Raw genomic sequence first — 12,494 nt, 5'->3', positions numbered from 1 at the left:
TCGGGCAGGGCGGTGGGACTCCCGCGGCGGGGCGAGTCCCTCACAGTGGGGCGCAGGCACTCGGCAGCATTTCCGTCCCCTCTCGGGCGTCCTGGCCAGTGCGTCTCAGCAGCAGGTCTCCAGCCGGGGCTTCTCCAGACGCCAGTGACCGCCAGCCCTTCGCACAGCTGCTGACAGTGCTGTCTGCGGGCAGCGCCACTGAGTGCAGCAAGAGCCCGCTCAGGCCCCTGGCATCTCCCCGCTGATGGCAGGTGCACTGGGCACGTGCAGAAGTCAGCCCTGGCGGTGGCCCCAGAGGCTAACCCTGAAAGGGGCTGAGCAAGTGTGTAATTCCCAGCGTTTGCGCAGCTCCGCGTGGCACCGCTCAGTGCTCACAGGGCATAAGGACATAAGAACGGCCGTACGGGTCAGACCAAAGGTCCATCCAGCCCAGTAGCCTGTCTGCCGACAGTGGCCAGCACCAGGTGCCCCAGAGAGGGTGGACCGAAGACAACGATCAAGCGATTTGTCTCCTGCCATCCCTCTCCAGCCTCTGAAACAGAGGCCAAGGACACCATTTTATCCCCTGGCTAATAGCCTTTTATGGACCTAACCTCCATGAATTTATCCAGCTTCTCTTTAAACTCTATTATAGTCCTAGCCTTCACCGCCTCCTCTGGCAAGGAGTTCCACAGGTTGACTACACGCTGTGTGAAGAAGAACTTTCTTTTATTAGTTTTAAACCTGCTACCCATTAATTTCATTTGGTGTCCTCTAGTTCTTCTATTTAGGGAACTAATAAATAACTTTTCTTTATCGGCCCTCTCCACACCACTCATGATTTTATAGACCTCTATCATATCCCCCCTCAGTCTCCTCTTTTCTAAACTGAAGTCCCAGTCGCTTTAACCTCTCCTCATATGGGACCCGTTCCAAACCCCTAATCATTTTAGTTGCCCTTTTCTGAACCCTTTCCAAGGCCAAAATATCTTTTTTGAGGTGAGGAGACCACATCTGTACACAGTATTCAAGATGTGGGCGTACCATAGTTTTATACAGGGGCAGTAAGATATTCTGGGTCTTATTTTCTATCCCTTTCCTAATAATTCCTAGCATCCTATTTGCCTTTTTGACCACCGATGCACACTGTGTGGAAGTTTTCAGAGAACTGTCCACGATGATGCCAAGATCTCTTTCCTGATTTGTCGTAGCCAAATTAGCCCCCATCATACTGTACGTATAGTTGGGGTTATTTTTCCCGATGTGCATTACTTTACACTTATCCACATTAAATTTCATTTGCCATTTTGTTGCCCAATCACTCAGTTTGGTGAGATCTTCTTGGAGTCCCTCACAGTCTGCTTCTGTCTTGACTATCCTAAACAGTTTGGTATCATCTGCAAACTTTACTACCTCACTGCTTACCCCTTTCTCCAGATCATTTATGAATACATTGAATAGGATTGGTCCCAGGACTGACCTTTGGGGGACACCACTAGTTACCCCTCTCCAATCTGAAAATTTCCCATTTATTCCTACCCGTTGTTTCAGTGGCTCAGGCCAGGACACGCAGCTCCTTGCGGGACCGAGCCCCAAATGCCCGTGGGTAGAGCCCTGCAAGTCGGTGGGCAGCCGCGGCTCATTTTACAGCTGTGGATGTAACATTGTGTGTCCACGCAGGGCTCTGCCCAGGGACTTCTAGCCTCTGCAAGAGCCTGATCCAGCTCCCATCACAGTTTGTGGAGAGGCTCCCGCTGGCTAAGGTGAGAACCGAATCAGGCCCTGCCTCTCCAAGTGCTGATCCAGCAACGTGCGCACGCCCATCGCAGTCCAACTTGGTGAGTGCTTTGGGAGTCAGGACCCCGTGCTCTGCATTGGAATTGGCTGCCATAAGCACCAAAGCCACTCGTGTTGACAACCAGCACTGGTAATGGCCCCGGTGGCTAACAGCGCCAGCCAGCCCGCTGGGACCACACGCCTGGAAGGAGAAAGCTGCACATGCAGGCCAGGACATGCTGATGCATTTCTCAGGCACGGCAGCTCAGCTAGGGCGCTTACTGCGGAAACAGACACTCTCTTAGGAGCCCAAGGGTGGACGTGTGTCCTTAGATCTTCTCTCCGCAAACGGAGCCACTGCTACATGGCTTGTTTCTCCCTGTCCTTCCAAAGCACCTCCTCTGGCATAGCCAGCTACCAGCGTCTGGATGAGTCTAGTGTGACCACATCCACAGACCCACGCGTTGTTCTTAATGTGGCCAGGACAGATTGGCACAAACCAGGGAATGTGCAAGTGCAGTGCAGGGGAGACAGAGAGAGGGACTGGGCTTTGCGGCTGTATGTGCCTTACCGGTCCTTTCTGCCTCCGTCACCAGCACAACAGTCACTTGCAGGACAGACTAGGGGACAGATCCTCTGTTGGATGAATTCTCAGAGCTTCAGGGGTGCCAGCCGGGATCCGGCCCCACTGCCGCCTGTGGAGCTAGAGCCGATTGACACCAGCCGGGGTCTGGCCCCACTGCCGCCTGTGGAGCTAGAGCCGATTGACACCAGCCGGGATCCGGCCCCACTGCCGCCTGTGGAGCTAGAGCCGATTGACACCAGCTGGGATCCGGCCCCACTGCCGCCTGTGGAGCTAGAGCCGATTGACACCAGCCGGGATCTGGCCCCACTGCCGCCTGTGGAGCTAGAGCCGATTGACACCAGCTGGGATCTGGCCCCACTGCCGCCTGTGGAGCTAGAGCCGATTGACACCAGCCGGGATCTGGCCCCACTGCCGCCTGTGGAGCTAGAGCCGATTGACACCAGCCGGGATCCGGCCCCACTGCCGCCTGTGGAGCTAGAGCCGATTGACACCAGCCGGGATCCGGCCCCACTGCCGCCTGTGGAGCTAGAGCCGATTGACACCAGCCGGGATCCGGCCCCACTGCCGCCTGTGGAGCTAGAGCCGATTGACACCAGCCGGGATCTGGCCCCACTGCCGCCTGTGGAGCTAGAGCCGATTGACACCAGCTGGGATCTGGCCCCACTGCCGCCTGTGGAGCTAGAGCCGATTGACACCAGCCGGGATCCGGCCCCACTGCCGCCTGTGGAGCTAGAGCCGATTGACACCAGCCGGGATCCGGCCCCACTGCCGCCTGTGGAGCTAGAGCCGATTGACACCAGCCGGGATCCGGCCCCACTGCCGCCTGTGGAGCTAGAGCCGATTGACACCAGCCGGGATCCGGCCCCACTGCCGCCTGTGGAGCTAGAGCCGATTGACACCAGCCGGGATCTGGCCCCACTGCCGCCTGTGGAGCTAGAGCCGATTGACACCAGCCGGGATCCGGCCCCACTGCCGCCTGTGGAGCTAGAGCCGATTGACACCAGCCGGGATCCGGCCCCACTGCCGCCTGTGGAGCTAGAGCCGATTGACACCAGCCGGGATCCGGCCCCACTGCCGCCTGTGGAGCTAGAGCCGATTGACACCAGCCGGGATCCGGCCCCACTGCCGCCTGTGGAGCTAGAGCCGATTGACACCAGCCGGGATCCGGCCCCACTGCCGCCTGTGGAGCTAGAGCCGATTGACACCAGCCGGGATCCGGCCCCACTGCCGCCTGTGGAGCTAGAGCCGATTGACACCAGCCGGGATCCGGCCCCACTGCCGCCTGTGGAGCTAGAGCCGATTGACACCAGCCGGGATCCGGCCCCACTGCCGCCTGTGGAGCTAGAGCCGATTGACACCAGCCGGGATCCGGCCCCACTGCCGCCTGTGGAGCTAGAGCCGATTGACACCAGCCGGGATCCGGCCCCACTGCCGCCTGTGGAGCTAGAGCCGATTGACACCAGCCGGGATCCGGCCCCACTGCCGCCTGTGGAGCTAGAGCCGATTGACACCAGCCGGGATCCGGCCCCACTGCCGCCTGTGGAGCTAGAGCCGATTGACACCAGCTGGGATCCGGCCCCACTGCCACCTGTGGAGCTAGAGCCGATTGACACCAGCTGGGATCCGGCCCCACTGCCGCCTGTGGAGCTAGAGCCGATTGACACCAGCTGGGATCCGGCCCCACTGCCGCCTGTGGAGCTAGAGCCGATTGACACCAGCTGGGATCCGGCCCCACTGCCGCCTGTGGAGCTAGAGCCGATTGACACCAGCTGGGATCCGGCCCCACTGCCACCTGTGGAGCTAGAGCCGATTGACACCAGCCGGGATCCGGCCCCACTGCCGCCTGTGGAGCTAGAGCCGATTGACACCAGCCGGGATCCGGCCCCACTGCCGCCTGTGGAGCTAGAGCCGATTGACACCAGCCGGGATCCGGCCCCACTGCCGCCTGTGGAGCTAGAGCCGATTGACACCTCCCAGTCACACCCTCCCCCAACTCTTCTCTGTCTAAGGCCATGTCTTCACTCCGGGGAAGCCACAATCGTTCTTCCAGAGTTTGATTTAGCAGGTCTAATTAAGACCTGCAAAATCAAACTCAGAAGGCGTCCCCGTTGGCGCCAGTTCGGCCTTTGCTCCCGCCGGCTCCCGCCGGTCAGTTCTGCCTTTGCTCCCGCCGGCCTCCGGCTGTGGGAATGGCGGGGAAAGTCGAATCAAAGGACGTCAACTCTGCTGCATAATGAATGTGGCTGGCGTTGCGTATCTTTAGTCAACCTTCCCCTGTAGTGTAGACCTGGCCTTACTTTGTTTTCTTTCCTGTCTATGGAAGTCTGGGGGAGAGCAGAATGCCCTGCCTGGCACTCCAGGGAAGTCAGCGATCTGGCTGGCCGCGGGGACCACGGCTCCCTTGTCCTTGGGCTTCCTGTGAGTGTCTTTTCAGAAATACAATCTCCAGTATCTGTGGCGCCAGGCAGCCCCCGGGGAGCAGCAGGAGCGTCTGCAGCGCTGAGGAGCTCGCGGGGCACCCCGGGCCTCTGGCGGAGGAAGGAGAGGTCGAAGGGGAGGCGGAGTGTCCAGGTACTTTCTCCTCGCTGCACTTGGTGGCCTGTGTCCCAGCCTGGGCGCTGTGGTGGGGGAGGGGGTTCTTCGGGAGGGTTGCAATGTGCTCCCGGGACACAGCCCCAGGGCTCCTCGCATGGCCTGGGGCATCACAGTGCAGGGTGTCCACGCGCTGCTCCCCTGGCTGGCACAGCCCTTTGAAACCACGGCGCAGGGCCGGGCCCGGGCCCATTCTGCCATTTGCAGCAGGGGTACCCTGGCAGCACGTTCCTAGGGGCTTCATTTCCCTCTGCCCTCGTTCCAAGCAGAAACCCTCCGCTGGCCGCCAGGCTTTGCTTGGCAGCTGGTCTTCCCGCTGCATGGCCATTTCCGGCTCGCCCCAGCTGGCTCTGCGGAGTCCAGTGGACACCGGCTGGGGTCCGGTCCTGTCGACTCCATTGTAGCTGCAGCCCATTGGCCCCCCCGACTGCACGTGAGCCTGGCGAGGCCGGCGGGTCTACATTAGAGACAGCGGTTCAGCTGGAGCTGGGATTCTGTCACGCTACCGCTGGCCATTAAGTTGGGGGCTGGTTTCACAGAAGTGAATGACGCCTCCCCCTTCCCCGTCTCCCCCAGTCAGGGAGCAGGCCCGCGAGGACAGCCAGGCTGGGCCCAGGTCACACTGGCCTAGGAAAGGCAAGTGGCTGAGCAGTGGTTTCCCTGCCTTTGCTGAGGGGCTGGCTCGGGAGAGACGCTCCCCTGACAAGGTGGCTGTTCTGCAGCAGCAGGTCCTGACTCTCACCGAAGAAGTCAAGTCTCAGAAGGTAAGGCCGGCCTGGGGGCGTGCTCCAGAGCCCAGCAAAGCCGTTGGGATGGCTCCAGAGCCCCCAGCGAGCTGGACCCAGCCCTGGCCTAGGCGCTCGCACGTGCACTTCTTGGCGTGCCGCTTGCAGGCGGGTCATTGGTTCCCCGGTGAGGTCCCAGGCAGCTGTTCCCAGGCGGGGCAGGAGAAGGCTCTCGGCTCTCCGGGAGGTCAGTGTTGTGACCCCGCTCGGCTCGGGAGAGCTCGCCTGGGCTCTCGGGTGTCCGTGAGACAAGAAGCAGGCCCATGCTGGGCAGTTGGCTCCCTCCTTCGTTTACGTGGCATTCTCCCAGGGCGGGTAGGCTCTCTCCCTGGCCACGTGCCACGAGTCGGAGCCTGCTCCAGGGAGGCGCCGTGACAAGGGGAGTGTCAGTAGCCACGGAGCCAGCACACGGCCCCCTGCCCTGCCAGCGCCCCCCACATGAGCAGCAAGGTCTCTGCAGCCAGTCGGCCCCCAGGAAGGTGCCTGTGGAAACCCAGGGCCAGGTGGGCAGCACAGCATCTCCAGCGTGGTGCAGCCACAGGCCTTGGAGCACGCAGTCCCCTCTGTGGTGGGAGCTCCCAGGGCAGGCTGGCAGCACGGCCCCCACGTTATGGACACCCGGGAATTGCTGGTCGTTCTCCGACACTGCCAAAGGCCCTGGTCCCAGCAGCAGGCAGACGCCCCTCGCGAGTTCCCCGCCCCTCCGCCATTCCAAGCCAGGGCTGTGTGGCGGGCGAGGCATGTGTGTGACACGCGGCTCCATGTGCCCCCAGGAGCTGGCGAGGCTTCTCCACAAGGCTCTGGAGGCTGCGCAGCAGGAGAAGAGAGTGTCCAGCACCTACCTGGCTGCTGCAGAAGATAAGGACCGGCTGGAGCTGGTGCGCCACAAAGTGAGGCACATCGTGGAGCTCAGCAGCCGGCTGGAGGCGCTGGAGGCGGAGAAGAAGGAGCTGGCGCACAGCCTGGCTCTGAGGGACAGCCGTGTGGAGGAGCTGCAGAGCCACGTGCAGCTTCTTATGGACAAGAACCAGGCCAAGCAGCAGGTCGTCCTGAAGCTCTCGGAGCAGATAGCCCTGGGTCTGCTTGCGCCGGTGCAGGAGGCCAGTGCTGTTGCCACGGAGACCTGGTGCAAGCAGCAGGAGGAGATTGAGCATCTGAAGGTGCGGAGGCGGGCGCAGCCGCGTCAGCAGCAGACGGGATCTCAGTATCTGCGGGAGCTGGCTGGGAGGGGCGTGTGCTTTGCTGGCCCAAGCTCGGGCAGTTTGCACGGGCGGGGCCGGCTCCGGCCTGCGCGTTCAGGGTTTGTCTAATTCAAGCAATGGGGAAGTGGCAGTCAGGGCACCATTTCAGATTTTGGTAGGGGCTGGGATCGGGATGGGGGGCGGGAGAAGAGCGAGAGCGTGGGAGGGCAGACTGAGGACAGCGGCTTCAGCAGTTACTGAGCATGCTCAGTGCAAGTGGGGGGGGCTGACCCTGCCCACCCTCCCCCCCCACACTTGACACCTCTTTCCCGGACTCCTAAGGCTCTGGGAAACTCTAGGTTTTTGGCAGATAACTTAGCAATTAGCTGGCAGGAGCACTGATCTAATTCCTATATGAGAGAAACTTAAGTCAGTTTTAGACCCGCTCGTCTCTAATGCTGACATTTCTGATAGCTTGTGGCAAGTCACTCAAGAGACACGGGTCAGCCTTAAAATCGTACTCTGTCTATTTTAGAAAATGCATTTGTGTGTTCAAGAGCTCCTCCTAAACGGTAGGAGCTAGGGTCCCCACGCTGGGCAGGCAGCTCCCTCTTATCATCACTTAAAGCAAGAGCAGGCTTTTTGTTGTGCCAGTACAATGGGATGTGCCTGGAATTGGATTGTTTCTCATAAACTGGAACGGGAGGGATCAGGTAGGAGGGAATGGCCAGAGATGGGGGCCGGGACCAGCGGGGGTGAGAAAGGGACAGCTGTCTACTATGTATTTCAGAAAGCTTGTGTGTCTATTTGTTTTGTCTGTCTGTCTGTCCCCCAGCCGGGGAACATGCACCCCTCCCCTGGCTGTGCCCACCCCAGCCATGGCCAGGCACTTCTCACCTCCCCCAGCTCCTGCAGTGCGAGAAGGCGGAGGTTGTCCTCTCCCTAGGGCAGCCAGGTACTGACCCCCTCCTCCCCAGCCCCACCCGAGAGCAATGAGTTCAGTGAAGAAACACAAAAGTGCTTTGAGTTCAGGGCCCGAGTGGCACTGGCGAAATCTAGTTTGGAATTGTGATCCTGTGGCGACGGGCAGAACTTGTGGACTGTCTCCGCTCTGGGAGGGCCAGTGGGTGACAGCAGGGGCAGATACATCTGGGCTCTTTATAAGAAGAGCAGAGCAGCCAGACGGGGTCAGACCAACGGTCCATCCAGCCCGGTGTCCCGTCTGCCCAGAGCGGCAAGGCCAGGTGCCCCGGAGGGAGGAACACAGCAGGGAATCAGCACGTGATCTATTTCCTGTCGCCCAGCTGGCAAAGAGACATTGGGGACACCAGCCCTGCCCATGCTGGCTGACAGTCACTGGTGGACCTGTTCTCCTTGAGCTTATTCTGTTCTTATTGGAACGCTGTTACGGGTTAGGCCTTGCCAGCCTCTCCTGACAGAGCTCCACAGGTTGACACTGAAGAAATAATTTGTCTTGTTTGGTTTAAATCCGCTGCCTATAAATGTCGTGAGCTTCTTGTGTTATGCTAGTGAAGGAAGAAACAACCTTTACTTACTCTAGTTTTCCAAGATTTCCTAGCACTCTGACATAGCCCTCCATCCCTTACTCATTTCTTCTCCAAGCTGAACAGTCCCAGACTTGCGAATCTCTCCTCGTATCAAAACAAGTGATCCTGTAGCATTTTACAGACTAACAAAACTAGACAGACTCATGAGAGTTGATGGGTAAAACCCCACGTCCTCGGGTGAATTGGAGTCGTGTGTCATATCCAGTGTCTCCTCATATGTTAGCTGTTCCTTACCCCGTCTCATTTCCGTGGCTGGTCTCTGGGCTTTTTCCAAATCCAGTGTAATGTTTAGCTGGGGTGACCAGACCTGCACGCAGTGCTCAAGGCATGGGCGTACCATGCTTTTCTATAGAGGCAAGATGATATTTTCTGTCTCATTCTCTGTCCCTTTCCTAATGGTTCCCAATATCCCGTTAGCTTTGTAGATTGCCACTGCACATTGAGCAGATGTTGTCAGGGAACTATCCATAATAATTCCAAGATGGCTTTCTTGAGTGGTCACGGCTATTTCAGACCCCATCATGTTTGTGCGTGTAGTTGGGTTTGTATTTTTCCACGTGCATTACTTTGCAGTTATCAGCGCTGAATTCTGCCTCTCCTTGTGTTGCCCAGTCACCCAGGTTTGTAGCAGTGACTTTTGGGCTTAACTATTTTCAGTAATTTTGTATCCTCTGCAGATTTTGCCACCTCCCTGTTTACCCCTTTCTATGAGAAGTTTAACAGCGGTGGTCCAAATGCGGCTCCCTAGAGCACCCCACTATTTACTCCTGTCTTTTCAGTGGAGTACCCAGCAGTGTTTTCATGAGGAATCACAAGCCTTTTGTTACCTGACTCACTTGTTTCTAAGCCCCATTTCTAAATAAGCTCCCTGCCCCCAAGGCAAAGCTGCAAGCAGCTCAAACTCTGTGGCAGTTAAGAACTGCCTCCGGAGCTAGGGCATGTTCTTAAAGCAGACCTCAAGTGTGAGATCCAGGGGTTCAGACTTTAGGGGGAGTTATTGGCCTCCCTAGCCCCCCAATACATGGCACCCTGGATGGCAGCCTAGAGCTTGTTTTGCCTGACTCAGCTGAGTCATCCTCCATCCAGCCCCGAGCTCTTCCTCTAGGACTGCCTTGATTCAGCCTACCTCTGCGTGAACAACGTTTCTCCTCGCAGCCTGGCTCAGCAGGCAGGTCCCAGCTCCATCTGTGCGGTTCTAAGGGCCGAGACGCACTGCAGCCAACAGTGGCCTTTTGTTGCCTGTGTTGACAGGGTGTTTGCTGGTGCCTAGAATGTTTCAGGCCTGAGTTTTTAGAAGTGAACAAACCCCAGATCTGGCTGCTGCCTGTCGTCTTGCAGCTTTCCCCAAGCGTTATGCTTGTTACAGGGCAGAGTTAAGGTGGTTTGGGGGCCCTGACTCTGCATTCCAGAACTGAGCGTGTGTGGTTTTCTTTTTAGTTTCGCTTTAAGTTTATGTTGCTGGGACTCTGAGGCTTTTGGGCGCCCACTCTGTGATGTATTTTACCTTGAATTATGGAGCCATCCTCATACTGGTGTGCCTGCTCTGCTATTGACAGGATGACTTAATTGCCTTCAGAACTCAGAACCAGTTCCTCAACTCGGAGATCCACCAGGTCACGGAGCTCTGGAGACGCGCTGCTGAGAGGGAGAAGGCCCTGCGGATGCAGGTGAGCTGTGGAGAGCAGTGGCAACTAGTCCCTGGTTTAGTTACTGGAACCGGTGCAGGGGTTTCCTTTCCTCCCGGGCCCTGGTCCCGATGCACAGTAATCGACGAGAGTCGTCTTCTCTCGATGGACTCCCCTCGCCCCTTCCCCAGCACGGGCTCCCTGCTCACCGCCCCGCGCAGCAGACAAGCAGACGCTGAGTTCTGTTCGGGCGCAGCGTTAGTAGAGCTGGGGCCTTGCAGAGTTAAAGTTTGGCTCCCCTACGAATTGCAGCTCCAGGCCAGACACAACGTAGCGTCTGGTGGGGCGCTGGGGTGCGCGGAGGCAAAGGCCCAGTCCAAGCTCCATCTGCTCCAACAGCCTGTTGCCAACAAGGCCGGTGCGAGGACGATGCTTCACGGAAGCTCAGCTGCCCACAGGGAAAGGCCCCTTCAGCCCCCAGGAGTAAGAGAACACAAGAGCGGCCAGGCGGGGTCAGACCCAAGGCCCATCCGGCCCAGGGTCCTGTCGGGTGCCCCAGGGGGAGTGAACGGAACCGGGAATCCTCCCGGGATCCCGCCCCAGTCGCCCCTTCCCAGCCCCTGGCAGACAGAGACCAGGGACACCCTCCGGCCCAGCCTGGCTAAGGGCCATCGCTGGCCCTGCCTCCATGAACCCACCTAGCTCCTGAACCCGTTACTCTTGGGCCTCCACGGCCTCCTGCGCCCGGCGCTCCAGGCTGGGGGTCGTGTCCCTTCCGGCGCACTGGTGTGTGTCTGAGCCACTGCGGTCGTAGCTCTGGACGCCCACTAGCCACCGAGACACCTGGCCCTTCCCGCAGCCTGCTGAGCCTGTGGCCTCGGCGCCAGTGGCGTAGTGATCACCCCTCTTCCTCCCTCCCCCTCCCCCTTCTCTTCCCCCCTCCCTCCTCCCCTTCTCTTCCTCCTTCCCCCCTCCCTCCTCCCCTTCTCTTCCTCCCTCCCCCCTCCCCCTTCTCTTCCTCCCTCCCCCCCCCTCCCGCCCCTCGCACACACTCCCCCTCCCCCTTCTCTTCCTCCCTCCCCCCCCTCCCGCCCCTCGCACACACTCCCCTGTGGCGTCCTGCTTTGCCACGCACCAGCGCCCAGCTCACCAGCCCTCGCCTGCCCCGGCTGAACTGCAGGGAACTACGGCCAGCGCCCGGGCTGCTCTCCCTGCCACTCCCCCACTGCAGTGGCCTTGCTGTGGCTGCTCCCCCGCCAGCGCGCTCCGTGGCGCACCACTGACTCAGGGGCCCCCAGGGCGGGGATTCCAGGGCAAGGGCAGGCAACGTGGCTGCTGGCCAGGTCGGGGCTGTCGGTCCTGTGCATCCGCAGCACAGCCCTGCTGACGGCCCCTCGCTCTCTCCCAGTGCACGCGGCTGCAAGCCCACGGCTGCCAGGTGGAGAGCAAGTACCTGATGGCGCTGCGCAGGCTGCAGGAGGCCTCCCCCGGCCTGGCCAGCGGGCACGCGGAGCTGGTGAAGAGCCTGGTCCAGGAGGCGCTGCAGTGGGATGCAGAGGAGGGCGCGGCAGAGGCTCTTCAGCTGAACCCTGTCAGGTGAGGGGCCAGCCACTGCTCCCGTAGGGCGCCGCTCCGGGCAGGGTGAGTGCAGAGGGGCCCCGGCTCCGAGCAGGCCCGCGGTGGCTCCTGCCAGGTGTGCAGAGGTGGCCTGGCTGGCTGTTCAGTGCAAAAGGTCCGTGGTCTCTGGGGGCGGGTGGCAGGACGGGCAGCGAGTGACGGGCCACAGGCCAAGTTGGGGAGCGGGACAAGCTATTTCCCATGGCGGGTGGGGAAGCCCTGGGCTGGTTCCCTGGGGCCGGGGGCAATCTCCAGCCCTGGAGGTGTGCAAGTCCCGGCTTGACCAAGCCCTGGCTGGGCTGCTTGCGTTGGGGCTGGCCTGGCCTGTCTCCGGGGTCTCTGGATCTGCACATCTCCCACGGCCCGGTTTCCGGCAGGGCTGGCCGCTCAGGGCTACAGATGCAGGAGTGGGAGGACGCATCCCAAACCCAAAGCACTCCCCGTCCGCTGCGATGTAGCCGGGCTGTGCGGTAAACCCAGTGGGCCCCAGCGTGGTGCCCGCCGAGTGACCAGGGCTGGCCCGAGCCATTCCTGCACCCTGGGCACCCGGCAGCCCCAAAGGGTGGGGACCACTGGGTTAGCCGGACAGGGGCTGTCAGAAATGCTGTTCTCTGAGCTCACCTCACCACCAAGGTTGCTCCCCTCGCCCTGCCCACCTTGGGGAGCGCTGCCGAGCCAGGTGCTTCTCCGCCTTCCCAGCGGGCTGCACTGCGCAGGCTCCCAGCATCTCCCCCGGTTAGTGGTGGAAAGGGGGCTGGACGCAGATATGCAGCAGGGCACAGAAG

The 12,494-nt window shown here is 60.1% G+C and overlaps 1 protein-coding gene across 2 annotated transcripts in view; it reads left to right on the top strand.

Annotated features, from left to right (window-relative positions):
• The window catches only part of TBC1D2 (TBC1 domain family member 2), a 47,665-nt gene that overhangs the window by 16,221 nt on the left and 18,950 nt on the right, over window positions 1-12,494 (top strand). For both annotated transcript variants that reach the window (XR_012898877.2, XM_075914996.2), the window contains exons 5-9: window positions 4,776-4,912; window positions 5,510-5,697; window positions 6,492-6,878; window positions 10,024-10,134; window positions 11,501-11,688. Coding sequence is in view for 1 of the 2 variants with exons in the window: in XM_075914996.2 (XP_075771111.2) it covers window positions 4,776-4,912; window positions 5,510-5,697; window positions 6,492-6,878; window positions 10,024-10,134; window positions 11,501-11,688 (1,011 nt within the window). In the remaining variant the exon portion in view is untranslated. The remainder of the gene's footprint in view (window positions 1-4,775; window positions 4,913-5,509; window positions 5,698-6,491; window positions 6,879-10,023; window positions 10,135-11,500; window positions 11,689-12,494) is intronic.

The sequence above is a fragment of the Pelodiscus sinensis genome, chromosome 6 (genome assembly GCF_052426305.1).
Source record: "Pelodiscus sinensis isolate ZL-2025 chromosome 6, ASM5242630v1, whole genome shotgun sequence".
In the NCBI taxonomy this organism is placed as follows: domain Eukaryota; kingdom Metazoa; phylum Chordata; order Testudines; family Trionychidae; genus Pelodiscus; species Pelodiscus sinensis.
The sequence above is the reverse complement of the archived record's forward strand: the minus strand, read 5'-3'. Positions and strand labels throughout refer to the sequence as shown.